The sequence below is a fragment of the Sparus aurata genome, chromosome 15 (genome assembly GCF_900880675.1).
Source record: "Sparus aurata chromosome 15, fSpaAur1.1, whole genome shotgun sequence".
Taxonomy (NCBI): Eukaryota; Metazoa; Chordata; class Actinopteri; order Spariformes; family Sparidae; genus Sparus; species Sparus aurata.
In genome coordinates this window covers 26094745-26121547 of record NC_044201.1, presented here as the reverse complement: position 1 = coordinate 26121547, position 26803 = coordinate 26094745, and the positions used below count along the sequence as shown (strand labels likewise).

At 41.9% G+C, this 26803-nt stretch overlaps 1 protein-coding gene across 6 annotated transcripts in view; it reads right to left on the bottom strand.

Moving 5' to 3' along the window:
- Window positions 1-26803, bottom strand: part of wdpcp (WD repeat containing planar cell polarity effector) — a 74709-nt gene that overhangs the window by 36439 nt on the left and 11467 nt on the right. For 2 of the 6 annotated variants that reach the window (XR_003986983.1, XM_030442476.1), the window contains exons 2-9: window positions 21706-21812; window positions 16189-16273; window positions 12959-13003; window positions 9021-9071; window positions 7120-7190; window positions 6043-6102; window positions 4768-4882; window positions 821-957 (exon numbers count right to left, since the gene is read on the bottom strand). Coding sequence is in view for 5 of the 6 variants with exons in the window: in XM_030442476.1 (XP_030298336.1) it covers window positions 821-957; window positions 4768-4882; window positions 6043-6102; window positions 7120-7190; window positions 9021-9071; window positions 12959-13003; window positions 16189-16249 (540 nt within the window). In the remaining variant the exon portion in view is untranslated. Of the gene's footprint in view, window positions 1-820; window positions 958-4767; window positions 4883-6042; window positions 6103-7119; window positions 7191-9020; window positions 9072-12958; window positions 13004-16188; window positions 16274-21705; window positions 21813-23008; window positions 23108-26803 lie in introns of all 6 variants that reach the window. The other 4 variants (XM_030442477.1, XM_030442480.1, XM_030442479.1 and 1 more) reach the window with 4 other exon arrangements.

Below are 26803 nucleotides of genomic sequence, written 5' to 3'. Positions count from 1 at the left end.
TTTGACGACTGGACCTGTACCACAGTAGCACTGTGATTTAAAAGGTGCTGTAAGGCAGGGTTTCGTGACATGTGGGAGAGAAAAAATGAAACGTTTGTTGCTGCTCAATTCACTAATGTGACGACTCCATGCCACATTTATTATTTTCTTATCAAACAATCCCCCACATCAGGGCCTGTCTGACCTCTCTCGAAAAGAGAGAATATAACCCAAGACCAGCCGGTCAGAAGGGAATGCACAGCCGGAAGACGTCATCGTGTTTACCGGGGGACTACACGTCACAATCCCCTGTATTAGCACTGCCACCAAGCACCAGAGGAGAAGCTGAAAATGTGATGAGATGGTTTTCTTGGCTAGGTGAAACAGTTGAAGATCGACAGAACAACTGCGTTGGCTACAGTGTTATGGTAACGAGCGGCTCTCTTATGACAGGGTTTCATGAGATTTAATATGTTGAAATGCTTTAGATGTTTTCATTTAAAGCAACCAGAAATTACTTGTTATACCAGAATTCAAAGTTTTTCATGATGGCAATTCTTGTATGTGACTGATTTTTTTACCCTTCATTTTCTGTTTCCAGGTTTCCTTTGCTCTCACACGATAAATATGGAATTGAAACAATAAAAACAAATGTTGGAAATGCTGGCAGGTGGGATGAAGACAGGAGCTGGATATTGTATAAGTTAGCATCCGTCTTTTTTGTCAGTGCTTTCTCTTGGTCTCCTCCTTTCAACTCTGACGCACTCTACTTTCTCTCACACAAAACACCAACACATTACTCAATTACTCCTCACACTCCCATCAATGCGCTCTACTGTACCTTGATTTCAGAGGGCGAGAGTTTGTCTGTTCGCCTGCCAGTCTTTGGGGAGCCCTGGTTCTTTTGGTCGAGGTAGACTGCAGCCACTTGGCTCTGCTCCAGGAAGGACAGCAGAATCAGCCTGTCGCTCAGCACCGCTGGGAATGACATCACCACACTGGTCACTGAATGTCATGATGCCGAACAAACAACGAGTGACACTCGCCGTCTCCCTACACAGGCTTAAATCAAAAACAACACTTAAATATTATTAATTATAAATATATTTCACTTCATAACACTGCAGCACCATTCATAAATATCCCTCTTACACTGCAAAGTTTAGTTTAGATTAGTTTGGAGTGGCAGGACAGAAGTTTCAGTCTTTCTCAGTCTGCCTCTCATTCTCTCTTCTTTCCCTCTCCTCTCCCTCACTACTTCTTTACTACTCTTTCCCCTTCACCTAATTCTCCCCTCTCCTCTCCTCTCCACTGCCTGCTATACTCTTTGTATCTCTTTCATCCCCTGTTCTCTTCTCTCTTCCCCTGTCAGTGTACTGCAGGCTCTAAGGCCTTTTTGTGGTAGAACACACTTGATCCTGTTCAACTCTTCAGGAGCTGCATGGAAACGCTGATTAGCAATTAAGCCCCCCTCTCCTTCAAATTAATCTGTTTATGAAACCAATTAAATGGAAAGCAGGGGGGGTTGTTACACATGTCTCTCAGATATCCTGCTTTGAGTTGAACGAGTAAGGCTGCACCCCGAGATTTAGAAATCTAACCGCCAATTAACCGTGGCATGCGTGTATTTATATTTATAAACGTGCCGGTATTGGTATGATTACACTTCAAATCATCCTGTTGTGTGAAAATTTCAAATTAATATGCAAATAGTCACGAGGGAAGTGAACACATTGCTTGAAAATACGGAAAAACTCACCATCTTAAATCAGGTCAATTGAGTCAGTCTGTCCCAATGTTGAAGTTGGATTATGAGGCATTTGTAATGAAAACTGGTTCAAGGCTTAAACCATTACAAAATACAGCCATTAATGATGCCTTGGCTTTCCGCAACAACATTTAATGCAATAGTAAGCGTCTTTGTAATAGATTATAGACAAATCAAGTTAAATGCAGTTTAGTATTGATCTCTATGGGTGTCTATAAACGGGATTAGGTTTAATCCCATTCATTCCCAAATGAAGGAGGGGATATGAAACCAGGCTGTGGCCCAATCTGGGACCAGGTGGCTGATTTGGCATTAAGGGCCAGACCTCCGTGACCCAGCCGGACAGCCCCCCCTTCACACACACACACAACACACCACACACACCCACGCAAGCGCGCACACACACACACACACACACACACATACTAACCTTCTAGACACATATGCACAAGATTCATGCAAGCCTACATCCATGCTTTATACATTCTACACACACACGCATGAAAAATAAACCAAGAACATGTTAAAGCACACACACGGTCTCTTTCACATACATAGAGAAACAGAAACGCACACACACACGCTCACACACACAGTCCTCTAAATCCATTTAATGCCATCTCCTCAGCAGCATGTTGACATAAGAGGCCAATGGGCTTAACCAAAGCACATTTAAACATGGGTAAATGAAACTGGCTATGAAAAATCACTTAAGGATGCTTAATCGTGGAGCATATGTGCAGCTTGGCCCAGCCATCGGCCAAACGGAGCCCATAATACTTTGATGGTGTAAAATATATGTAATCTACTGCTCTGTATGATGCAATAGGAGCTCATGGTAAAAACTGGAAGGTAAGCGGCATTGAGGATGCAAAGTTTAAGAGACAGAGAGAAAAAGGAAAAAAGGACAGTAAGCCTGCTCCGCTTTGTCACATCGTGAAACAAAAACCAAACCTGGCTGTCGCTGCTTGTTGGCTAAAAGAGGCAAATACGCAGCAGGCCGCACATTCAACTGAGTCCATGCAAATCAAAAAGGGGATTTTCTTTCAGCATTCAAATACTGTGAACCTCTTTGTTATAGAAAGTTGTCAAATCTTGTTCCAAAAACGCAAACATATTGTCTGTCATAACACAGATACTTAAATCTTGATTGAGTTTTATTAAGTTTGACTAGAGTGGAAACGATAAGTCGAGTAATTGTTTGAAAGGAAAGGATTCGGATCTTTTCAGTCACTTTTCAAGTCAAAATTAGCTTCTTGAATATGAGTGCTGCTGCCTGTTTGTATCATAAATGACAATAGTTGAATAAATATTTAGGTATTTGACAGTCAGAAAAAAAAAATTGCTCCAAGAAGTTGTGACTTGCATTTTTTTACAAATTTTTGGCAATTAATCTAAAACATTAAATTACCTGGAAATAACAACACAAGTAATCCTTAGATGCAGCTTTAAAATGATTTGAATTATTGAATATACGAATGCTTACGGACAACAAATCAACACTTCTACCTGGCCTAAAACACCACACACACATACACACACTCACATCAGACACAACTTGATTGTAAGTTCAAACTGTTTCAGTAATTGTGTGTTGTAAATGTGTTCGACTGGTGTGATCTGGTCTGGCTCTCTACTGTAATTGTCTCAGGCTAATTTAACAAGTGACAGATGTGAGAACAGCCTCTAACCTACACCCCCCCATAAACACACACACACACACACACACACACACACACACACACAATCCCCGGAACCCACCCTCTCACAACCATTACTCTAATAATTAGTGCCTCTGAGGCTTTGAATGGAGCGCAGTGGGAGGTGAGTGGGTGTGTATGTGTACCTGGGTGTGTGTGTGTGTGTGTGTGTGTGTGTGTGTGTGCCTCAGTATGTGCCCCTGTGTATATGTGAGTGTGCATGTGAAGCTTGTAAATGCGAGTGGACATACAGTAAGTGCTTGTTGGTCTTTACAAAAAAAAGTGTGCGTCTGTAATTACATATGTACCCATGTGAGAACGAGTGTGTGTGCCTGTTTGTGTAATGTGCGCATGCATGTGTGTGTGTGTGTGTGTGTGTGTGTGCAGTACAAGGGCTTTATCAGGTGTCTGGAGACCCCGGCCGGAAGCATGGAGGGCGGTGTTATGAACAAATAATTGATACAGAAAGAAAGAAATAATTAGCAGATTTGGGCCGGTGTCCACGGCCTCTTATTCTCTCCTGCCAGGTCTGCAGAGCGAGGGAGCGCCGTGTGAGGGGGGCGGCGCTCCCTGGAGGAACGCGCGATGGAGGAAAAACACTGATGGATGCTCTTAAGGGAAGGCCCCTGGACACACACAGCACAAAAGGATTTGCCCGCAATTAGCTAGCAGAGTCGCCTCGCTCACCTGTGGCACCTGTTATGTGTGTGAGTCGGCGCGTGTGCGAGAGAGTGTTTGTGTGACAAAGTGGTGAGGAGAGTGGGGAGTGCAAGTGTGTGTGTGTGTGTGTGTGTGTGTGTTAGATGCATGTGTGGTGAGCAGGTGTAAGCACACAGTCTGTGCTGCCAGTGCGAGGGAAAGGGTTGAGTGGCTTTAAAATAATGAACAACTGAATGTAAATGTCCCTGTGTTTGCTTGAGTGTTTATTTGAGTGTTTTTTTCTGTGTGTGTGTGTGTGTGTGTGTGTGTGTGTGTGTGTGTGTGTGTGTATGTGTGTGTGTGTGCCGACTGTGAGCAGAGATAGGTGGTGGAAACAATAATGTTTGTGTCCTTTAATCTGCTTAAACCACAGTGAACCTCTGGAACATTTAAGTCAAATCTAAACTATTTTTTTAATTCAGTGAAATGCAACAATACAGTAGAAAGCATGTTTTTGCTGCCATAACAGGCATGATGGTTATGCAATGGCTCTAATTAGCATTAGCAGAACCAAAGTAACCAGATTTCTAAAGGCTTTAATACACTGGGTACCTGCTGGATTAAAGAGTGAAAAAAGGGTTTTACAGAAAGGCATGGTCAATTAAAGAGCCTGTGACTAACCATCAGTCACCGTGTTGGCTGGCAGTCGGCCCACTAACGTACGGTCGACACACACTTGTTCGAGCTGAGGTCCATTCAGGGTCAGGGTCACCAGAACTCCACTGCTAAGCATCAACTGCAAGGAACCACACATCCACACACACAGAGAGGGGAACAAAAAACAGAAACCTTACATGGTCACAATGGACAAAGATTCAGCAGTAAAGTCAGTTAAAGATGAAATGGAAGAAAAACTAAATCAAACATTGAGACTTGTCACTTAGTTTATCAAGTTGGCATCTTTCATTGAACTTGAATGAGCTCTTTAATGGGGGTTTACGGTTATTTCTGATGTGATCTGAACTCTTAATGTTCTCAGTCCTTCAAACTGCATTCAGGAACACACAAAAGCATCTGTGGGTCCTTCTGACAATGTAGTCATGAGCATCACTAAATATTGCCATCCTGATTTTCCAAATGTAGGGAATTTTTCTGTATCATTATCAAGGCTCTAAGAAAAGAGAGGGAGATGTACGATATAATAACAGCCACATTCTACTCATCTTTGTGTATCTTCATCAATGTGTATCATACTAAAAAGTAAATCTACTTTGCGTGCACGCTGCTTCAGTCATTGGTGTGTCTGTATTTACAAAACCAAACGTAGTAGATGTTGTATTTACTTATCTTTGAAACTTGAAATGAGGAGTTGTGAGATTATTTTTGTTCTCTCGATATTTTGTGTCTTTTATTGTACCCAAAGTCATAACTGAGTTGGGGAAAAACAAACATTTAGGCTTTCTGAGCCCACTGAACGGAACAATCTATAGACCGATCTAGAACATCAGAATATTGTGCCACTGAATGACTTCAAAGCTTCTGTGAATCCCTGGAGTTCAGGTTGTTTGTGTGACGTTTGAACATTTTAATGTCTCTTAAATCAATGTGTTTTCTTGCTGTTGTTATTCCTTGCCAGGTCTCCCCGAGTAACAGAGTTCATTAATCACAGTCAAACAATATAAAAGCTTTGTTTTAGCCTGGGCATGCAACAAGTGAATGAACCTTAAGGGATAAAAAAAAAGTCACTTAATTATGAAGAAATTATTTGAGATGTTCCCCATTAGCTTGATTACAGTCCACTGAAGCGCTTTCTCTGACGCCTGGTCTGAGCGGATCATTCATCTTCTGCTGCTATCTGAACCTGAGAGGAGCTGTTTGTGTGTGTGTGTGTGTGTGTGTGTGTGTGTGGGGCGCATGTGTGCATACAGTAGGTGGTGGGCTGAGGAGGGTGTGTACCTGGCAGCAATGCTTTTTCCTCCATCTGGTGTGAACGCAGGTGTTGGTCTGCAACAGTTCCTGAATGCGTATGATAGATAAACACAGAGTCAGATGGTGAGGAAAAATAAAACAAACATCGCAGATCCAAACAGACCAATATCGACTGAAACTCTTTAAAAATGCATTTTAAATGTGATCGTTTTCACAACAGAGTGAAAACGTATGTAACATGTTCTGGGGCGTCTGCTTGCCTCTACCTAAGTGGTCAAACACTGATGTTTGGTGTCAAAATTCAGAAATGTTCCATCTTGTGCCGCTCACACTTGCATTAATTATCTTGGTTGTGCACAGTACCGGACACTTGCCACAACAGGTGGTCGCTGCAGCAGTTCCTGCTCACGGAGGGGTTGGAGAGAGTTGAAAGAGGATGCAGGTAAGGACTGCTTGTGTGCTGTCTTGCAAGTGTGTGTGTGTGTGTGTGTGTGTGTGTGTCAGTCATTCTTGCCACATTCCAAACCCAGCTGGGGTGATTGGATGGGAGGAGAGAGGGACGGAGGAGGAGGAGGAGAAGGAGGGTGGGGTGTGGAGGTGAGATGGGGTGTTTCTGGTTTCAGACAATGGTTACGGGTGAGAGGAAGGAGGTGGATGGGTGGGGAGTGTGTGCATGTGTGTGTGTAACAGCCACAGACAGGTTCCAGCAAACAAAGCTAGGTCTGTACTGCCACAAGTACAGAGGGGACGAAGGGGGGGAGGAGGAGGTGGGGTGAATGAGGGGAGAGGAAGGGAAGGAGGGAGGAAGAGAAGGAGGGAGGAAGAGAAGGGATGAGGGGGCAGCCTGCAGCCCCCTGATCCCCTCAAATATCCCCCTCGATGACAGAGCTCGGCCGAAAGAGAGGTGATGAGAGAGGAGAGGGAGAGGGGAGAACAAACGGGAACGACAGGGAGAGTGAGGGGAGCGGGAGAAAGGAGAGAGAATGCCCCTATTTGTTAATCAATCGGCCGTTTCGGAAAGGGAAAACTCTCAAAATCCCCAGAGGGAGGAAGAAGACGAGGGGGGTGGTGAGGAGTGGAAGGTTTAACAGAGGAGGCGGGTACCTCTAACTCCTTCAGCGAATCGCGAAGCTTCTCCGGTCGGCGGTTCCTGGGGGTCCACGAATAGCCTCGAGCTACGGAGGAAAAACACGAGAAGAATCTGAAGATCATGTGACTCGAACTTTTAAATGCAGACATGGGAGAAATCATTTTCCTTTATAAAAGGCCCTCATGGGAATTTGGAAGAATGTCGCACCAAACAACCGGAAAGGGTAAAAGGGTTGAACTTTATATCTGGGTTGAGATCTAAATATGAAAAGGGGTGACATGAGGAATAAAGGGTGGTGACAAGATGGTCAGGAGGAAATAAAGAGATGCAGGTACATGAAATGCAATGAATCTGTACTTGAAAGTATAAAGAGTAATGGTTGGACATTCTGAAAAAATCCTGAGCCCAGATCAGTGCAGAAACGAGGTCAAATATTTGTTGGTTTAAGCTTCTCAAAAGCGATAAATCGCCGATTGTCTTTGATTTTAAAATGATGTAAATTGATTACATTTGGACAGTAATTGATTTACAAAACAGACAACTTAAAAATGCCACTTTGAACACTGTCAAATGTCAATAAACTTTTATTACTTTCTGCCAATTTCTAGAATTGAAAAAATGAATTGAGTAACAGAAATATCAACACGTTAGTCATTTATAATATACTAGCACTAGTATTATAAAATGTCTTTATTCATCAAATTAGTGTTTATGCTTTTAGGGACAAGTATATCATATGAATCAAAGTGGAATCCTTCAGTTTTATAGCCTTGGCTAGTTTTTCTTAAGCAGAGAGGGAATATTGTCCTTTTTTGAATAAGGGTAGAACATTTGGTGTATGCAAATGTCACTGAGACTTTGAAAGGCTACTGAGGAACCATTTATGGCCTTTGACTTCAGTTAATTCAACCAAATAATCAAAACTTAAATCTATATGTCAGTGGTCACCCTCTTTCTGACAACAGCATTAAAACCATATTTTGACCCATTACTTACTATAAAAACTACACTGATGTAGTTACCACTCTTGTAATTCTCACTTCCATATTCCCAAAGCAGCAAAAGTCTGAAGTCTGCTGCTTACAGATTGATGTAGCTGCACTAAAGGAGTGAAAATACCCTACTGAAAGCAAAATGTCCCTTCAAAAACACACAAACTGCTCCTTGAGGAGAAGCAAATATTTAATCGTGAGGACTTTTGGCGCTCTCGAGTTGAGTTATCTCCCAAATGCAACCTCGCAGTTAGCAGCACATATCTCAACACGTACCACACCAAGGCCCCTTCATTTTAATTTCCCAGCTCTCCTTTTCCCCCTCCATCTCTAGTGGTTAAACAGAGGAAGGGAAGGATATGAAAAAAAAAAACAGCTAATTGAATTTGTGCATCTGCTTCTGCCCACGCACATACATGAAGTTCAGTAGGAGTGAGAAAAAAAAGGAAAAGGAAGGACTGCTGTTTTCAATATGGTGGAATCACTTGACTATCTGTTTATTTTACAGTCTCCCTTTTCATCTCTGCTGAAACGAACCATTAAGAAGTGGGATTCTCTATTAAGAATGAGTGGGAGGACGAGGTAAACAGATGCATGCAAATGAGGGTGTGGAGGGTAGGGTAAAGAGAGGGGGGGTCAGGGGAGAGAGGAGGGAGGGGAGGGCAGGGGGATGAGTGTTCGTCTCCTGATAAGGGTGTTTGTATTCCACTACTGGGTGAAAAGCAGAGAGAGTGAGGGGAAGAGAGGGAGGGAGAGAGAGAATAGAAGAAGTAGGACAGTTGACAGACTAGGACGGCGTTTTCTGGAAGATGGTCATCCACTGGTAAGATGATTAAGGCCCCGACACACACACACACATATATATATATATATATGGGTGGATATGAAGAATAAAACTGTTTCTATCACTGCTGGGAACTTACCTTCACAGAAATGGAGTTTCTCATTGTAGTAGTGATGCTCGAGGGGATTGGCTGAAAAAAATAAAAGGTCTATTTGAAGGGTGTGTTTTGGAATACATGTAAAAAAAAAAATAACACAGTGTACAGGATAAATGATTCTTTCTTTATGATGCAGAAAACTAAGCTGGAGCTCAAACACCCCCCTCCCCCTTAGCTCAAAGAGAGCTAGTTGGCACAGTGTTACCCACAACCGTGCCTCGTGGCCCGGTCACTGTGAGCAAGAAAGTGGCCAGTCTGGTGGCCGGCCTCTCTGGCAGGCAGGAACACCTCCAGGATTAGTAGTATTAATCAGATAAGGGGGTGAGGGGCCAGACAGGCCCAGACATGGGCACCTGCTCTGGGGTTGGGTGGGGAGGTGCTGGGGGGATTTTGGCTGCAGGGGACCCCCGGAGCTGCTCCAATGAGCCTGGGTCTACCTCTAGTGGGGAGATGTGGGACTACACTTGATTTCACAGCCATTTCAAGGATACTGATATACTGAGACCGATCCAGGAACCAATCAATGCAGTCTCATTGATATGCACTAATCTAGATGTTAGAGTAAAAGTAATGTATACTCATTTGCCAGTTTATTAGGTACTCCTTGCTAAAATGAATGCAGTCTTCCACAAGTCATGTGTTAAATCCTCACTCATGACATTCATTTTTGAGGCTGGAGTTTGTGGTGCAGTTGTACAATATTGTGCAAAATGGACTGTTGTTTCTCTTGTTCAACATACCCTCAATGATATAAATGGGGTGAACAAAATACATATGAACAGTTGTCAATAAAACACAACACCATTAACTGCAGCCTCCAAAATGATCAGTTGAATCAACGTCTCTCTAAATCAAAACCAGTCATTAGAAACTTCATGAAGGCAGCGGTGGGAAGTATCAGAGTACAAATTTGTACTGTGCTTCAGTAGATTTAGCAGGTATCTGTATCTGAAACTAAATGATCCATTTGTTTTATGTTGCGTCACTGCATGCCGTCTTCCGAACATGACATGATGTAAGATAGACGCAGCAAGACGAAACCACATCTGCCTGGATTTTTTTATTTTCTCAGTTTGTTGCCGTGCTTGGGACACTTTACCAACCAGATGTTGGTATTTGATGACCTGGGAATGAGATTCAACAATCAACTATCTTTCTGGTGCGTTTGTGATTACGATTTTTACCTTTAAGTGTAACAGTCATGAATTATATTAACATAACGTGAGGTTAGCTTTGCACAGAAATGGCTGGTAGAAAATGACCTTCAGAGGACTACTTTTACATACGTTTCATTACATTTCAGAGCCTTTGCTTTATAACTTTACTTACATACAGAAGTTGAATCACTACTTCTACTTTTACCAGAGTCATTTTTACACAACTATCTGTACTTCTACTTGAGTAGAGAATGTGATGCTTCTGCCATCCCTGATGGAGAGACCCTTCTGCGCTTCATGAAGACACTGTTTTGCGGCAGAGTTTAGAGTTTTGGGACATGTGAATCAGAATCAGATGATTCTTAGTGGCTTGCGTGATCACTGTCAGTCAAAACAAACCACACCCACAGAGTCTTATTTAATCGAGTGTAGCTTTAGAGAAATACTCAAGATGCATACTTTGAATGCCATATGGAATGTAGGGACCTTTGTGTAATAGCAGCCAAAATACTGAGGCGGTGTATTGTTTTGAAATGTACTTTTCTTCACTGCCTGGCTGAGTACACGCACACTTTTCCTCTTTCATTTGTTAAAGCTGAATGTCAAGATGTCCATACAAATGATCAAACATAAAAATTGTAATCCAATCTAATATAATCTACGGTATATGTAATCGTATCATGACCTGAGCTGATCGTTACACCGCCGTGAAAATGTTGTGATACTTTTGGATAGTGATTCTGCTCCCTTGCTCCGTCTCCCCCTCTCCTCCTCCTCCTCCTCCTCCCCCTTTCCTCCCTCCACTCTGATATCAAGCCACACTTTAGTAATCCTCCAAATGAAAGGATTTGGAGCGAGAGCATCGTCTCTCCACTGAAGATTGGAATGAAAGAGAAGGCAGCTTCTCAGATGAGAGAGAAGGGAGAGAACCCCATGATGAGAGGGAGAGAGGAAGGGACAGGGAGACATACTGTACACAAAATGAGAAGGGAACCAAGCATACATGGTGAGAGAAAGAACTGAGACAAAGAGAAGGAAGTCAATGAAAGAGAGGCAGAAACATCTGAGCAAGGCACATCAACAAAAGGTAAAACGTGTGCAGTGGATCAAAAGAAATACACGAAAAACTGAGAACTGATGGAGTAAAACAAAGACAAGAGATATTAACTGTATGCGTTTAAGAAGAGATAAATGCTCTATGGTGAATTCATTAGGCTGCAAAGTAAAGTCCTAACTCTGCTGCTTCACTCAGCTCTACAGAAGGTTTGCCGTATTCAAGCTCATTGTTTTGGTTTTACAACCCACGACTTTACTGTTCTGGTTCATTCTCACCGCTCTCATCAGCGCTGTTCCTGCAAAATACAGTAGCTCTTCTGATCTACTGTACACACTACCTGCTCGACACCAAACATACCGACTAGGTGATGAACATAGTGGAGCATTTAGCAGCTGAAAGCATTTGCTGACATTTGCATCATATAACAGTTTGTGCAACCTTCTGCCCTCAGGCAAGAGATGCAGATTTATCCGCTGCTGTACCACCAAACTACAGAGCTCTCATGCTGTGAGACTTTTTCCCCTGCGAATGTAGCACATCAAGTTTTTTTTTTAAATCCTTTTCTAAACCCTTGTTACTTGTAATATAAACTTATTAGGGTGATAATACGCTGATATTGTGTTTAGAGCTCGTTTTATTGGCTCCAAGTGACAAAAAGATCAAAATCCAGGTTTTTTTCATGTACATAAAACTACTTTAAAATTAAAACTATAAGCTATTTCAGGAAGTAATACACGTGGCATCGCTTTTGATGGATAAAGTCATGACATTTTCCAAAGGAAAAGCAGTGAGAGCTGCCAGCTTTAGATCATTTTAACTTTGATATCTATATAAATATCAAGGATAAATAGCCAGGACACCTCTGTAGCACCAAAGTACTTCATTATAATGCCAATAGATATTGCACCCATCTTGTGATTTTGATAATAATTCAATTGAATGTGCAGCTCTAGTGAAGAAATATAGTCCTTCTTGTAGTGTTTCACAATGTGGTAGGTACTGCACTCTACATACAGAACAGAAGTAGTGTAAAATATTCATTACGTGAAAATGGTTGCCTCGTTTGTACAAACCAATTCAGAAAAGTTAAATTTTTAAGGTGTGGCACATCGATTAGGATACGTGTAAAAGCCCTCCTCAGGCCACACGGTCTAAATTTTCATAAATAAACTAAAATTTACACACACACTCACACAAAAGGAAGGAAGAGATAGCTCGTCCCTACACTGCCAGGACCGCGGGGGAGCGATTTGAGCGCTTCCTGATGGTAAGGGAAGCCTCCTGGCCTGAGGCAATATGAGGCTGGACTACATGGGGCCTCTCGCTATGTGATCTAGGAGAAAGTCAACAGTTTAGTTTTCCTATCGCTGTGTGGCAGGACCCCGGGTCAACAGGAACACAGCTAGTGTAAGAGATAGAACCACGGAGGCCTAATAACCTGTGTGTGTGTGTGTGCTGTCCGCATGTATATATAAGGTTTTAGGTGTAAATCCTACATACTAATAGCCTCTGTGTGGACAAGTGAACACCGAAACACGCAGGAACGATAATTTGTGTGTCCGCGCGTGTGTGTTTACGGCTTACGTGAGCGTGGGAGGCAGCAGAAAGCCCTTCTTCATATATACGGAAATCACATACATTCCAAAAACAAGACAAATTCAACTTATCTTAAACACAAACAGACATCCAATATAAACACTATTTACCTGGCTCTCCTTTATCGTAGTACTGATAGGTGCCAATATCTGTATCTGTGGGGCGAGAGAGGAAGAGGGAGTGAGAGAGAGAGAGAGAGAGAGAGAGAGATGAACATCTAGCTGTCAGGGAAAAGCAGAAGACAGATCAGCAATTTCGCACCGTGGGATAAACAATCGCTATCAGCCAGTGGCCTGTCCCGTCTGCCAGCACCACGGTTTGAGCTGAGATAAGGTCCTGTGAGGGAGGGGGAGGTGGTGGGGGGGTCCGAGCAGGAATGGTGGGGGGTGCAGAGGGGTATTAATAAAGACAGGAGTGTGCCTTAACCCACTGCACCTGGGGGAGAGACACTGATTTACACACATGCAACATATACATTTAAAAGTAGACGAACTCAGCAGTCGGCTATAAACACATATGAGCAACACACACACACACACACACATACACAAACTGCTGAGCTGAGCTTTTTTTGTCAGTGTTATTCCTGCAGGCCCAAAACCATAAGCAGCCAGACTCGGATTCGCACAACACATCGTTTCTTTATCGCTCTACTACTGTTGCTGCTGCTGCTGCTGCTGCTCCTGAGGCCAGGTCACACTAATACAACAGGAGAGCTGATGGCAGACACACAAACACACACAGACTCAACACTGTTAGGAATGGCATGATGTCACTTTTTCATTTCTGACAGGGATAGTGATACTGTAACCTTGAGGACTGGCCGACACCAACCTGATACCATACATCAATTAAAAGGCTGTTTTCTCAAAATTATTTTTTCACGCTCAATCACAAAATCTCCATTTCATTAGCACTAGGATTGTAGAAGGATTCTACAGAGTGGTTTGTTCATATATCATCGACGAGCCTGATTTATGTGACATTTTATACTTAAAAATATGGATTTTTTTTTTATGGCTGTTGACAGTATTTACTGATTCATGAATTGATAAAAAAGTGCTGTCCATAATTCCCTCTTTAAAATCCCTTGACCTAAAGCAGGCTTACCCTCTGATCAAATTTCTGTTCTGGAAATGTATGCAAATTGGCGCAGATTTCATCAGATAATGCTTTGTTTGCATATTTAAATTAAAAATGTCAGAGAAGTATACATACAGCATTAGTGTGAAAGGTATGCTCGGATTTTTATGAGGCACTTGTGCATAGTAAGCATGTTACCCTCACCATCAAACAATCCTTTCTGATGAGGAACCAAAGTGATATTGCTCAAATCAAACCCATCAGACTCTTTTGACAAAAACAGTAATTTAACCTCGCAGAACTCGGTTGTAACTGGTCGACGCTGCCTTGATCAGTTAGTTTGTTTGTGTTTCTGGGTGACTTTGGCGTTAGAACACCAAACGTTTCTTCTTCCCTACCCTTCCAGTTTGTGTGCTGTCGGACTAAATGATATTTGTGGAACTTTTATTGATCCATGTCTTTCTCAAAGATCTCCTCCAGACATGTTTTTATCACATATACAAATAATCTGCTTTGAAAAATTATTTGTGTCTGATGTGGTTTCCCCATAAAATGTTGAATTAAATAAAATCTTAAAATGACATACAGTCTTCCACAATTAAAATATCTATGACTATGTCTATGACCTTGCAAACTTTTTATTTGAAAAATGTAACGATTAGAGTCCACATGTAGACTGACAATGACCACAAAGTGACTTATGACCGGCTTGTAATACATCATAATATCAGCCTATGACATGTGGTTTTCATTACTTTTCTTAAAGCACTGCTAGCGCTTAATTATAATCACATTAAAGTGAGTGACCAGCAGTTATGAAGTATTGATACATCATCATAAAATGCTTTATAATTATCTTTATGTAGCATTCTGAATATTTATGATTACGCACAACTTTAGGCACAATACAAGGCATTTAAGTATGTTTTAATGCATGAATATTCATACGTGCTTATAACTACGATTATACAAAACTACTGGTGCATTATAACGCATTTAAATAAGTTAATAATGCGATATAGACATGGGCTTCGTAGAAAGTGTTACCACTGTGTTTCACAACATCAAGGTTAGTGAAACAACCATCAACCTTCAGGTTAGAGGAGACAAGTAGGTGAACAGATCAAATCTCATTTCAATTCATTGGCAGTCCACTGACTGAATAACGCTGCATCTATACTGTTATGGTTTCTGTTGAGGTCTCCTAAGGAAAAGTAATTAACGCACAGACTGTGATGCTGCTGAGTGGAAAACAGCAGACGGTTGGGAGAGACGTCTGCTGTGATGTCTAACTGTACAAACGTGATTAACACACAAAGAACATACACACAAACCACGCAGGAAATATGAGTTTCATAGCCTCATATGGTTTATGAATCTAGATTTTGGTTTTTCGGGGTGGATGTATATGATGTAAAGACAGTGGTGATGGGGAGCGTCACACCTCAGCAACCAGGCCTCTACGCTCAGATGTATCCATCCACATTTTTCCAAGATAGCGGAAGACACACACAGCAGGAAAAAACAAACAAATAAGGATATGTCACCATCACCCAGGATATATACCCTGTCGTACCTTTGTGTATACACATAAACACACAACACAGTCGGGCTCTGAGAGACACTATCTGCGTCTAAAGCTCAGCAGACTGTGAAAGACAAGACAGAATGGAAGGAAAGGGGAAACAAGAAAATGGAGAAACAGAGTATTTCTGTCTAACAGAAGAGATGGACTGATAGGTGGCGAGCAGGAAAACACACAAAAAACTGTCAGAAAAGTCAAACTTAGACGACACCAACTGGGTCGCACGAGGGAGCACTGGTCACATAATGCATGCATGGTGCATTGTGAAGATGACTTAACGTAACTGATCCATTCGCACCTATGTAGAATGTCAACATGTGTGTGGTCTCAGAAAACAAACAGATGTTTCACTGGTTTCTTCAGCTGCTCGTGGTCATGTTAACCAATTACACTCCAAACAATTTACAGATCCAGTTTTAATGGTATGAAACAATATAAAGAATGTCATGTATGATGTGATAAACAACAATCAATTGCATAAGAGTCTGACGAGAGAAGAGAAAGTGAGAACTGAGTATAAACTGGTGTTGACTGAGAGTCAGATTGTTAAAGAAGATACAGGTGAGGTGGGGAGAAGGTGTGAAAACAAAGTGAGTGATGACAGAGAGAGCCAGAGAGAGAATTATTGAGAGAGAGAGAGCGAGGGAGATTGAACATGGTGATAAGTGCTACCTTTGACTTGGAGTGAGCTCTTGGTGGACCACAAGTGCAACTCAGCCAAGCAGAACGCCATCTGATGGAGGAGTGTAACCCGAGTCTGCAGAGAGGGACAAGAGAGTGAATGAAAGGAGGAGAAAGAGACAGGGCAGACCAAACACAACCACAGATGCATATCTTGACGAGACGACATAATAGATTGACATAAATAGGTTGAAGGGTCAAACAAAGCATGCGTGTAGGCACACATGCTCACACATGAACTTGTATGACCACCAGTTACTAACGAACCACACACCCAGACTGGCAAAATCTGTAAGTTTGTCGAGGTTTTATGTATAGCACAGATTGCAAAGCACAACAAGGCAGTCTGTTACATGTGTACAGTCAAAGTATCAGCAAATGATCAGCAGAAATGTGCATTTTAATTGTTGCTCATCGAAAGCTACAAAAACATAAGCACAAAACATATTTAGAATGTGAAACTTTTACAAAATGGCCAGAATTCAAAGGTCGCTCCAAGACTATAGGAGGCGGTGTAACCAATTGCAGGTGCCAACTATACAGGACTTGCTTTTGTTAGCTGTAGATCTTTGGCTATAGTGACTAGCTGCCATTACCAAGTAGCAAGTGGGTCAATTATAATTAGGTGGCTCTGATCAGGAGCGAATAAGAGTTATACATTAGTAGCAGTTAAAAACGTCATTATTTATAATTATAGTGGACTCAAAAGATAAAGTTGAAGACAATGGATAAGTTAAGAACAAGTAATGTGAACACAACTGTGTATAATGACATTGGATGGTATTTGCAATGTGAAGAAGGCTTATTATACATTTATCAATCAGAACAGAAACTTTTAACTTTAACTTTTTTTGTATATTAGACTGTATTTTCCTTCATTAGTTCAGTGATTATGTTGATTATGTTCAGTCTTTTTTACCACAATGCTGGAAGCAATCAGAGCAGTAGCAGCTGTGGAGTCATATTAGCGGTAAAAGTAACACTTGTAGTGGTAATAAGGTATTTATATTTGTAGTAGCTGCGAACTTTCCTAAAAAAAACCAAAAAAAAACAATGTGACAATTGTGATGCAACATAATGCTCTTCTGTAGTAGCAGCACTTCCTGTACCTGTTATACCTGTAATACTGGTTGGGATCATTGATCTACAAGTACAGATGCCCATTTTTACAAAAAAAAAAAATGTATTAAAAACTATGTAACATACAGACAGACAGACACGCACATGAACTCAGACTGACACTGAGACAAGGTCATGGTCGGCAGTGTTTTCACCTTCATTCAAACATCACAGGTGAGCAGTGATGGACGCACACTTTGGAGCTGACAGCTAAGACAAAGCAGGCAGCATTCCATACATCAGGTTGTGATCACAGGACGGGTTTCTGACAGGCGCCGGCTATTTCTACTTCTTTATTACAGGCTGTATTCTCCGGTCGGTTAACTTCTGCTCCCGGAGGGTTAAGCTGGTGGCTTTCTTCTGGTCCTCTCTGTGGGGTTTCTCCCTGCTGTGCTGATGTTACTTTCTGTGGCAGGTGTACTTTGTTCTGTCTGTGTGAGCAGTGACCTGACCGTGTATAGAACCACTTATGATGTGAGTGATAAAACGATTCGGAATCGATAAAATATCAATGACCACTACTGTTAGTTTAACTATTACCACTTCTACCAGCTATTAAGAAGTAGAACATGAGCCAAACTGAATTTTTGAGGCCAATGCAAATACCAATGTTGGGAAGTAAAGCATCGCATTTGTAGCAACGAGTCCACCCTGGTGCCATGTTCCCATCACTGCTGACTGGGCTTGAGCAGGTCACAGGAAACAAAAGCCAAATGTTAGTGGATGCTGGACGGTTCTTTTTCCAGTAAGAAGGAAGTTATAGACAGTAAATATTAGCCAAGCATGTCACAGAGTCTATATATTTGAGTTTGATCAGGCAAATTTCATTTTTAACATATACTTAAACGATGTGTGTTCGAGTTAATCCAATACTGGAAAAGCAGAATGAGTACATTTTCTCAGTAACCAAACAAATCTCTATCCGGTAAGACTAGAAAGTGTTTTTAACAATATTATGGCGCCGTACATTCAGATAATTCATTGTACAAGACTTGGTGCAAGTTACAGGCTATTGCAGAATCTCTGTATAGTGCAGCAAAGGTGTAGCAGTATTGCTGCGTCGGACACTCATTTCTCTATCTGTGCAGCTAATGCTCTGCGTCTCTCCATCCTCTCCCTCACTCTTATTTTCTCTCGTTAACACTTAGAGGGGGCTCTCTCTTATCTTTCCCCTCTTGCACCTCCTGGGTTGGGGGGAGAAAAATCTCATTTTGCCACTCAACCCCCAAAACTACAAGTCCCAACAAAAATACATATAGATAACACCGGGTGCCATGGAAACGCTGGGGCTAGCATGGCATGGCAGCGACGGCGTAACGAGTTTACTGACATAAGAGGATTCTTTTATCCTCCTAACCAGCTTTTTTAGAGGAAGTCAGCCCTTTGGAAGGAAAACCTCATTTCAGACAGCTTTCATTTAGTTATTGCCAGTCTGGCTAACCCAGGAGTTCTTGAGACCTTGTTCTGCACAGCTGTTGGGTCTCAAGGAATTTATGGCAGAATAGAAAGAAACAAGGGGGCTGACATAGATATAGAAAATGCCACAAATTGAGTGTGTGTATGTGTGTGTGTGTGTGTGTGTGTGTGTGTGTGTGTGTGTGTGTGTGTGTGTGTGCGTGTGCGTGCGTGCGTGTTTGACACAAATGATATGTGTGTCCATGAGCCCTGTGGCCACATATGTATCAGCATAGTTGAGATATCACCACCATCATATTTTGTCTAAAACGGGCTGCCAGAATCAACGAAACAATTAAAGTTCCTTTAAGTAGCTTCAACAAAGGACAGAGAGAGTTTGTTCAGGATGCCGTGTTCAGGATGTGTGTTGAGATGAATGGAAAATCAGTCCATTTAAAGTGGCTGTCATTCTTCTATGCCGTCACATCCTGCACATCAGCATGTTTGTCTAATGACTTGTCACTTCTGTCTCTTTACAAAAACGTGCAAAGCCAAACATGTCACAGAGTACTTACATTATCTTCACCAGTGTAATACAGAATTTATTTCTCTTCCCAATCCAGCAAGACCTCTTAGTTCATCCTATACTATTAAACTGTTACTGTGACTGTAAAACGAATTAAAATAAAAAAAAAGTGTGTCCACATGTGAAAAGTAAATGAGAAAAGCGTTTTCTTGGGTTTTTTAAATGGTTACTGCACATGTGTCAGTTAAGTTATGTTGGTTTAAGCAGGAGGTGGCTCCAATTCTTTAGTCCTGCGCAGGTAGACCATTGGAAAAGAAGAGGGTACAACAGACTGATGTAATTAAATGAGTGCCAGACAAACTGCAAACCTTCTAAATGTAGAAACAACACTGAAAAAAAGGCATCTCTCGCTTAATGACACATGTGCAGTTGGACTTTTGACCACCCAAAAAGACAGAGACAACTGAGAGTGCAATTTCAGAAATGAGAAGAGGCTGTGTCCAAGTGAGGACAACAGTAAATATAATATATCACTGGTACTTACTGAGGTGGGCAACATGTTTAAAACCCAAATAACTTGTGAAAGAGATATCTTCAAATATTGATGACTAAATTTATTAGAGCTTGTTTAAGAAAAATGTACATTTTTTTTCCCCTTTTTGTTGAAAACTACAACACAGCTCACACTCTCACTCACACACACACACACACACACACACACACACACACACACACACACACACACACACACACACACACACACACACAACACACACACCATGCTGCACAGTTCCTGGACAGCTGCCACACTCATTCTGACTTCTGGTTGGGGTTGCCGTGGGTTACCTGCCCCCCCGCAGAGCTTTGTGGAGGTGTACAGCCAGCGTACAGAGGACTGTGTGAGGGGTGGGAGGGGGTCTAGGTTATTGTACCCTGTCTTTACACTAGTAAAGAGGCTGCTTTAACATCAAAGGAGGGGAGGGAAAACATACGACTCCTCTTTCAAAGACAGTCCACAGGAACTACGACCTTGTCTGCTCCATGCATCTCTTCCTCTGCTCTTCTTTCACTGTCCCCTCTGGGTGGTTACTGAGTGAGGGCATGTGTGTGTCTGTGTGTGCAAAGGTGAACAAGAGTGACAGAAAGTGTCTTTGTATGAGTGAGCTGGTGGGATATACATGTGTGTTTGTGTGCCAGAGATAGAAACAGAAAGTCAAAGACGGAACTCTAGGTAAATATCTACTTGAGACAGAAACAATGACCTATCCTGTCTCATCTCTCACTCTTTTTTGCTCTCAAAAGGTCACAACTCAAACAGAACTTAATTTAATCTAACAGAATCTCACACTGAGCTATTGTTCCATAGGTGCTCTGAGTGTATTGTTTCAGGTTATGGTGAGTATCCAGGTGGGTAAACGACCTAAACATTGGTTTGAATCTGATTAATGACCTTTCTTAACTTCCCCAACTGTCCCTGATGGAGGAATGTCGTGTCCTGACCTTTTTTATTGTAACAACAATATCTGACGAATAACACAGGAATGCATCCAGCAGATCCGACACTTTCTTTAAATGTATTACTTTAAATCTTCTGGACAAATTACTCTGTGTCCTGATCCGTTAAGATACGCACATTTTTTGGAATAAGTGATTTCCTGGATCCAGACCTGCACCAAAAAACTTTTTCACTCCTAAAATGAACAAAAAGACAAGCAAATATGACTAACAAGACTGTGTACTCCCACATGCTCAATTATTTTTATTTTATTGAGATTTTTGACATGTGGGAAAATGATTTACGTTTTTTTCTGCACAGATATCTGCATGAAGCAACACAAAGCTTTACAGCTTTTACTGTCTATCTTTATGCACACCATTTTATTTCTCTCTCCCAGTTTGTGTCTGCTCTGTTAACTTTCTCTGTCAGCAGTAGGTTTTACAACGATTTTTTCAACCCGATTCTGCAGATGAGCCACATGTGGAGGAAGCTTGTCAAAAATGATGTTACCGATCAAAACTATTGAAACCAACATTGTACTGAATGACATAGCAGCAGTCGGTGCACTTTCAACATAAGTAGGCCGACATTAAATAGGGGAGATTGCATCACCATCAGTGAATTTACTGGAGGGATGTAATACCAGAACGTCTCTGTCTCTCTGTTTTTCTGCAGATTATGTGTGAATGTCAGTAGGGACGGGAAGAGTAAGAAAGATTGTGGAGTGGTTAATCAGTCACAGATGGATTCTTTTTCTCAGAATGATAAAGTTAAAAACGCTAAAAGGGGTCACCAGATACACTTGGGCGGCTGTCAATATATCGGGCTGGTTTGCCCAAGTAAAGTCTATGTGTGGGAAACACTGTCGTTAGCTACATATATAATGACCTGTGACAAGAAATTTTAGATTTTGGTCATGTCACACAGCCCTAGTGGTCAGTGCAGTCACAATTTGAAAAGGCCTACTTACAGTGTTGTTGTTTATGTTGGAACAGGCGTAAGGTCATAAACAAATGAGTTCAATGTTGGTGATCACCCCAGGGGCTATCAGCGCCTCGGTCCAGAGCTGGGGCTTCACTGCAACGAGAGAGAGAGAGACAGAGGCCTGAAATGAAGGCAGGCTCACAGACATTTTGTTTGACATCTCAAGAATCCTTTCTCACAGTCACGCACACACACACACACACACACACACACATACATGCACGCCAGAGGCAGTGCTGTCAGCTAGTGCAGTGGTCCCATCACTGTGAGAAGAGTGATGTGGTAAATTACAGGGTTAAAGAGCTGCCATAGGGTGACTGACACAAGGCCATCACAACCTCGCCTCATTCCCCCGCCCCCAGTACAAGCACACACACACATACACACACACACACACACACACACACACCTCCATTACACATCACACACACACACTGCCGGTCTCTCTTTACCTGGTTCTCTGTAGGTTTGTCTGTCAGTTCTTCCATCCCTTTTCCTTTCCTCGTGTACCTTCACTTATCATCCTTCTGCCTACTTGTCCCTTGCCTTTTATCTTTTTTTTTCCCCTCGTCTTGTCTCCCATGTTTTTCCGAGGTTCCTCCTATTAGAAATGCATTAAGCTTTCTGACCCCGTCTGCAAGCTTTCACTCTCTTTCGGGCAATTTTTACTCTCCTCATTCTTTGTCTCGTCTCTGTCAAAGGACAGTATTTGAGTGTCTGATTTTCCTTTCCTCTCTTGCAGTTCTCACTCCACTCTTTATTGTCTCATCTGTCTCAAAGGACAAAGTTTCACATTTTCTGACTTTTTTCCACAACCCTTATCTCTTGCGACCCTCCCTCTTCTCTCTGAGCTACTGCCTGGTCTTGTTTGGGCTCTTGGAGAGAAACTTGGCAAACATGAAGAACATACAAAGAGCGGACAGAAAGTATATCCAGAGAGAGAGAGATAGGCTGGGTAATAATGTGTAATTGTGAGCATATGAGTGCATATTTTCCAATCTCAGGTGCCTTGGAGTTCCTGCCAAGTCTCAGTCACAGACTACCTCAACACACACACTCATGTATTCAGTAAACACACTCAGGAACTCAAGTCAGTGCTACATCGAAAACACTCCAATCTCTCAGACTTCTGATATGTGAACTCATACGGCACAGAGGCACATACGTATGCATGGAAAGCCACATACAGTACGGTGCATACTCTCCTATCTTTTAACCTCGTGATACCTGAGGAAATGTACACATGCACACATTAACATACATATGAGACCATGCACACAGACTCCCACCAGCTCTTATCTTCAGTATTTTCTTGCAGGAGAAGTCCTCAAGCTTCCAGTCTCATATCAGAGAAAGAAAGGTGGACAAAATCTGACAACAACGTCCCTCTGAAGAAAGAGTGAGAAAACGACGAGTGAAAAAACAGATAAAACAAAGAATCCAAGCCCTGAAAGGTCTAATGTACATCATTGGAGGCCTGCGACCACAGAGACACCAGATAAGAGGATGTCTTTGTAGCAGAGATGAGACTTGTGCAAACTCTCATGGGGAAGACCTCAAACATAAACATCACATAATAATACACAGCAGACCTAATAAGTATGTATCATTCAGGCAAGGAGTATCACCTGCTTTGGGGATGCAAGCAGTTAGTATAATGTTGCCATGGATTCAGTGAATAATGTTGTGGGAAACACCTTGAGTGAGTTGGCTGCATTAAAACTTTGCTGAATTAGCAATTACAAGCTCTTGTTTGCAATGCTGGATAAACTGCAATCTTCCCATTTAATCAGGGAGCAACACCAGGAAGAGATATCTCAACAGCTGAAAGGTGAAAATACCATTGATACAGAAGTCGTGGTAGAGTTTGCTAAAGGCTATTTTTCATGAATGTAACTGGGTTAGCAATCACTGGGAACACCACACCTACTACACTGTTTTGTAGTGTAAAAACACCGTAGTCTGTATGGGTCACTAGTTGGGCTTAAAGTTTTAGTCAAGCTCAATGTTTCTCCATCCTCTCCACTCCCTCACTGTCGTCAGCCTGTCTCTCAGTCAATCTACTTCAGTGGTTTTGTTGAGGACCTAAGGCGTTACAGAAAACGACCCGCTGAGAAGAGCAAAAGGAAGGGAAGAACTGAAAACTATTTTCTTCTGAGTGAAAGTGCTGTGAGGCCTAGCGGCAGTGTATACACTTACCCACGCACACTCAAACACACACAACCAGAGGCAAATACAGTGTATCATCTCAACTGTCCCACTACAAGACAGGAGAGTGGAGGGTGGGCAGAGCGGCGCCAGGCAGCAGGCCGAAAAACCTTTCTCACACACACACTTAACAAAGTCTCACAGGAGCCCATTGAGCTGACGGCAGAAGAAGAATAGAGGTGATTGACAGGCAGAACAAAATGAGGTAAAGGTAATACTATTCAAGAGAGGTGACAGGTACAGTCACTCTGTATGCGTGTGCACATGTGTGCGTGTCGGAGCGTTTCACAGGACGTGTCAATCAGCAGGAAAATGAAGCCGCATTGACATGACCGCCGGGCAAGTCTCTCTATTGAGTGTGCGTTTGTGTTTGTGTGTGTGTGTGCGTCTCAGAATGTGGGTGTGCATGTGTGTACTGATGCATGCAAATGTGCATGTGCGTATGTCACTTGAAGAACCCTTTCAGGTTTGGAGGGCATGTGGAGGTGAGGAGTTGAAAAGTTCAGGTGTCCAGAGAGACTCTCCGAAGACTAAACAGAGAAAACTCGGGAGTGAGGATCATTAAGTATTGCTATACACACAATCTACTTTTCTAGGACAAACAAGTCCATAGGGCTGAAACTGATTACGATTTAAGTTAGAGATTAATCTTCAGATTACTTTCTTGATTAATCTTTTAAGTGTTTTGTTTATACAATTGTCAGAAAAAAACAGAGAATGCACATTATAATTTCCTAGAGCCCAAGGTTGTCTTCAGTCTCCACACAACTTCTACACATCCTCACATTTGCATAACTCAAACAAAGTTTGCATTCATGCTTTAAACATGGCAGTATTATCAATATAAGAATGCTCACCTCAACTCAGCAACTCATAATTTGAACTCTGCAATTACGTTATTTAAGGTTTAATTATTTGGCAGCTAAGGACTGTTTCACCCTCTTAACAGGTTTGGGTGATATCTAACACTTTTTTGCACAATTCCTTCCCGCCTCAATACGTTCCCACTTGTGTCATTAAGTTGTCTGTTATGACGTCATTGTGTTATGTCACGTGTGGTTAAAAAGTTGTGACAACATGCTGTGGCACCAGTGAGTGGCAGTAGCGGAGCAGAGAAGCATATATGCACGATAGTTGTCAGAGGGTTGTGGTGAGGTGTATTTTGTAGTTCTGATTACAGTCTATTTAATAGTTGTGAGCAAACTGAGTACTCTAAGTAATAACATCACGACAAGGAGAAACACCAATTTAGGCTAGGTGTGTCGTTATACATGGATATTGACGATAACCATGATATTTAAAATGAAATATTGATATTTTGTTAATAATACATCACCTCATAAATCATTTATTCTTCTTTCCATTCCCCCTGTGTCATAGCAGGTGGTGGTACAGCACCTGAACGCTGGTTGCCTGCTGCCATAAAACGGAAAAACTTGATGTGCAATTGTTCTTTTTGTGCACATTTGTATACTTATGGTGACAGATTCTCTTCGTTTCTCTTCTTCAAAATAAAGGAGACAAAACACAGTAAACACAGTAAATGAAAATCGGATATTGTGAGGGCCTTCATGTAGGCACTGCGGAGCACCCATGAAAACGAGCATATCTCAAAAAGTAAAATATGTACATACTTAAAATGAGTCATGAAGTGTTAAGAAAAAGTTTAAGTTTGTATATTTAGAAATCTTTTGGATCAATATCGTCTGTGTCTTTATTTTGTAAAATGTGATGAATAAGCATTTCGTATTTTGATTTTCTTTGGTATTCATGACACAATTTCATTACTTTAATCATTAATTATGGTTACTGACATAAATGAACTTTTAATGGATGTGGGATTAGCATTATAAGATAGTCAAATAAATTACATCACAATAAGCAAAAGCTTTAAATGGCAAAAATAAAAAAAGACTTGAATTTTGCATAACAGGCCCCAATACAGTAGTTATTATAAATGCAAGACATCTAATTTTAAACCAATGTGTGCTTCTTACAATTCTTACACACTTGTTTGTTGCAATAAGAAAAACAATTTAGCAGCCAAATAAACAAAAAGTAATTCCTGAACATAATCTTATGGTTCCAGTGCATCTATGTGCTTGTGTGTGTGTGTGTGTGTGTGTGTGTGTGCAACACAGAGAGAGAGAGAAAGAGAGAGAGAGAGAGAGAGGGTGACAGAGAGATGAGAGGAGGCTCTTCTAAGCAGATGTGTAAACGTCATTAGAGGAGGTAATGGAGGGAGGAAGGTGGGAAGTGCGGGGGGGACGTACTCCAGCAGAGGTATTTACCCAACGCCTGGAGCAGAAACACAAACACAGCAGCAGTAATGACTGAGACAGAGGCGCAGAGAAAAGACGGAGAAACAGAGACGTTTGGTGGTGGGTGTCTTTTCTGACGAATGATCTGCCTAATCAAGAAGAGAGAGGCAGACCTCTGGCTTAATCATGCCTACTAAATGTTTTAACAATCCAAAATTCCCACAATCAGGCCGGATTCCTCTCTGGTTGTCTTTCACTCCTGTTCAGCTAATAGGCCTAATCCTGCCAAGTGTTCCACTAAAAGCCGGGTGCATCTGCCCTACAGCAATAACGCCCAAGGGCAGGAAAGACAATACTTCCAAACCAGCGGCACAATTGCTCGCCGACTTCAAAGGGATTCTCGGAGACTGTGTGCCTCTCCGGTGTCTGTCCCCTGTCACAGCGAAGGTGACACGTGTCACACTGACCGCGGTTTTGTTTATGTTGTTGGATTTTTTTTCTATTAAAGCTGTTTGGAGCCCTGTTGTTCGCCCCTCACCTCCTGACCACAAACACACAAATAACCTGTAAACACACACGGACCCACAAACAAACACAATTGATTAAATTGTGTCT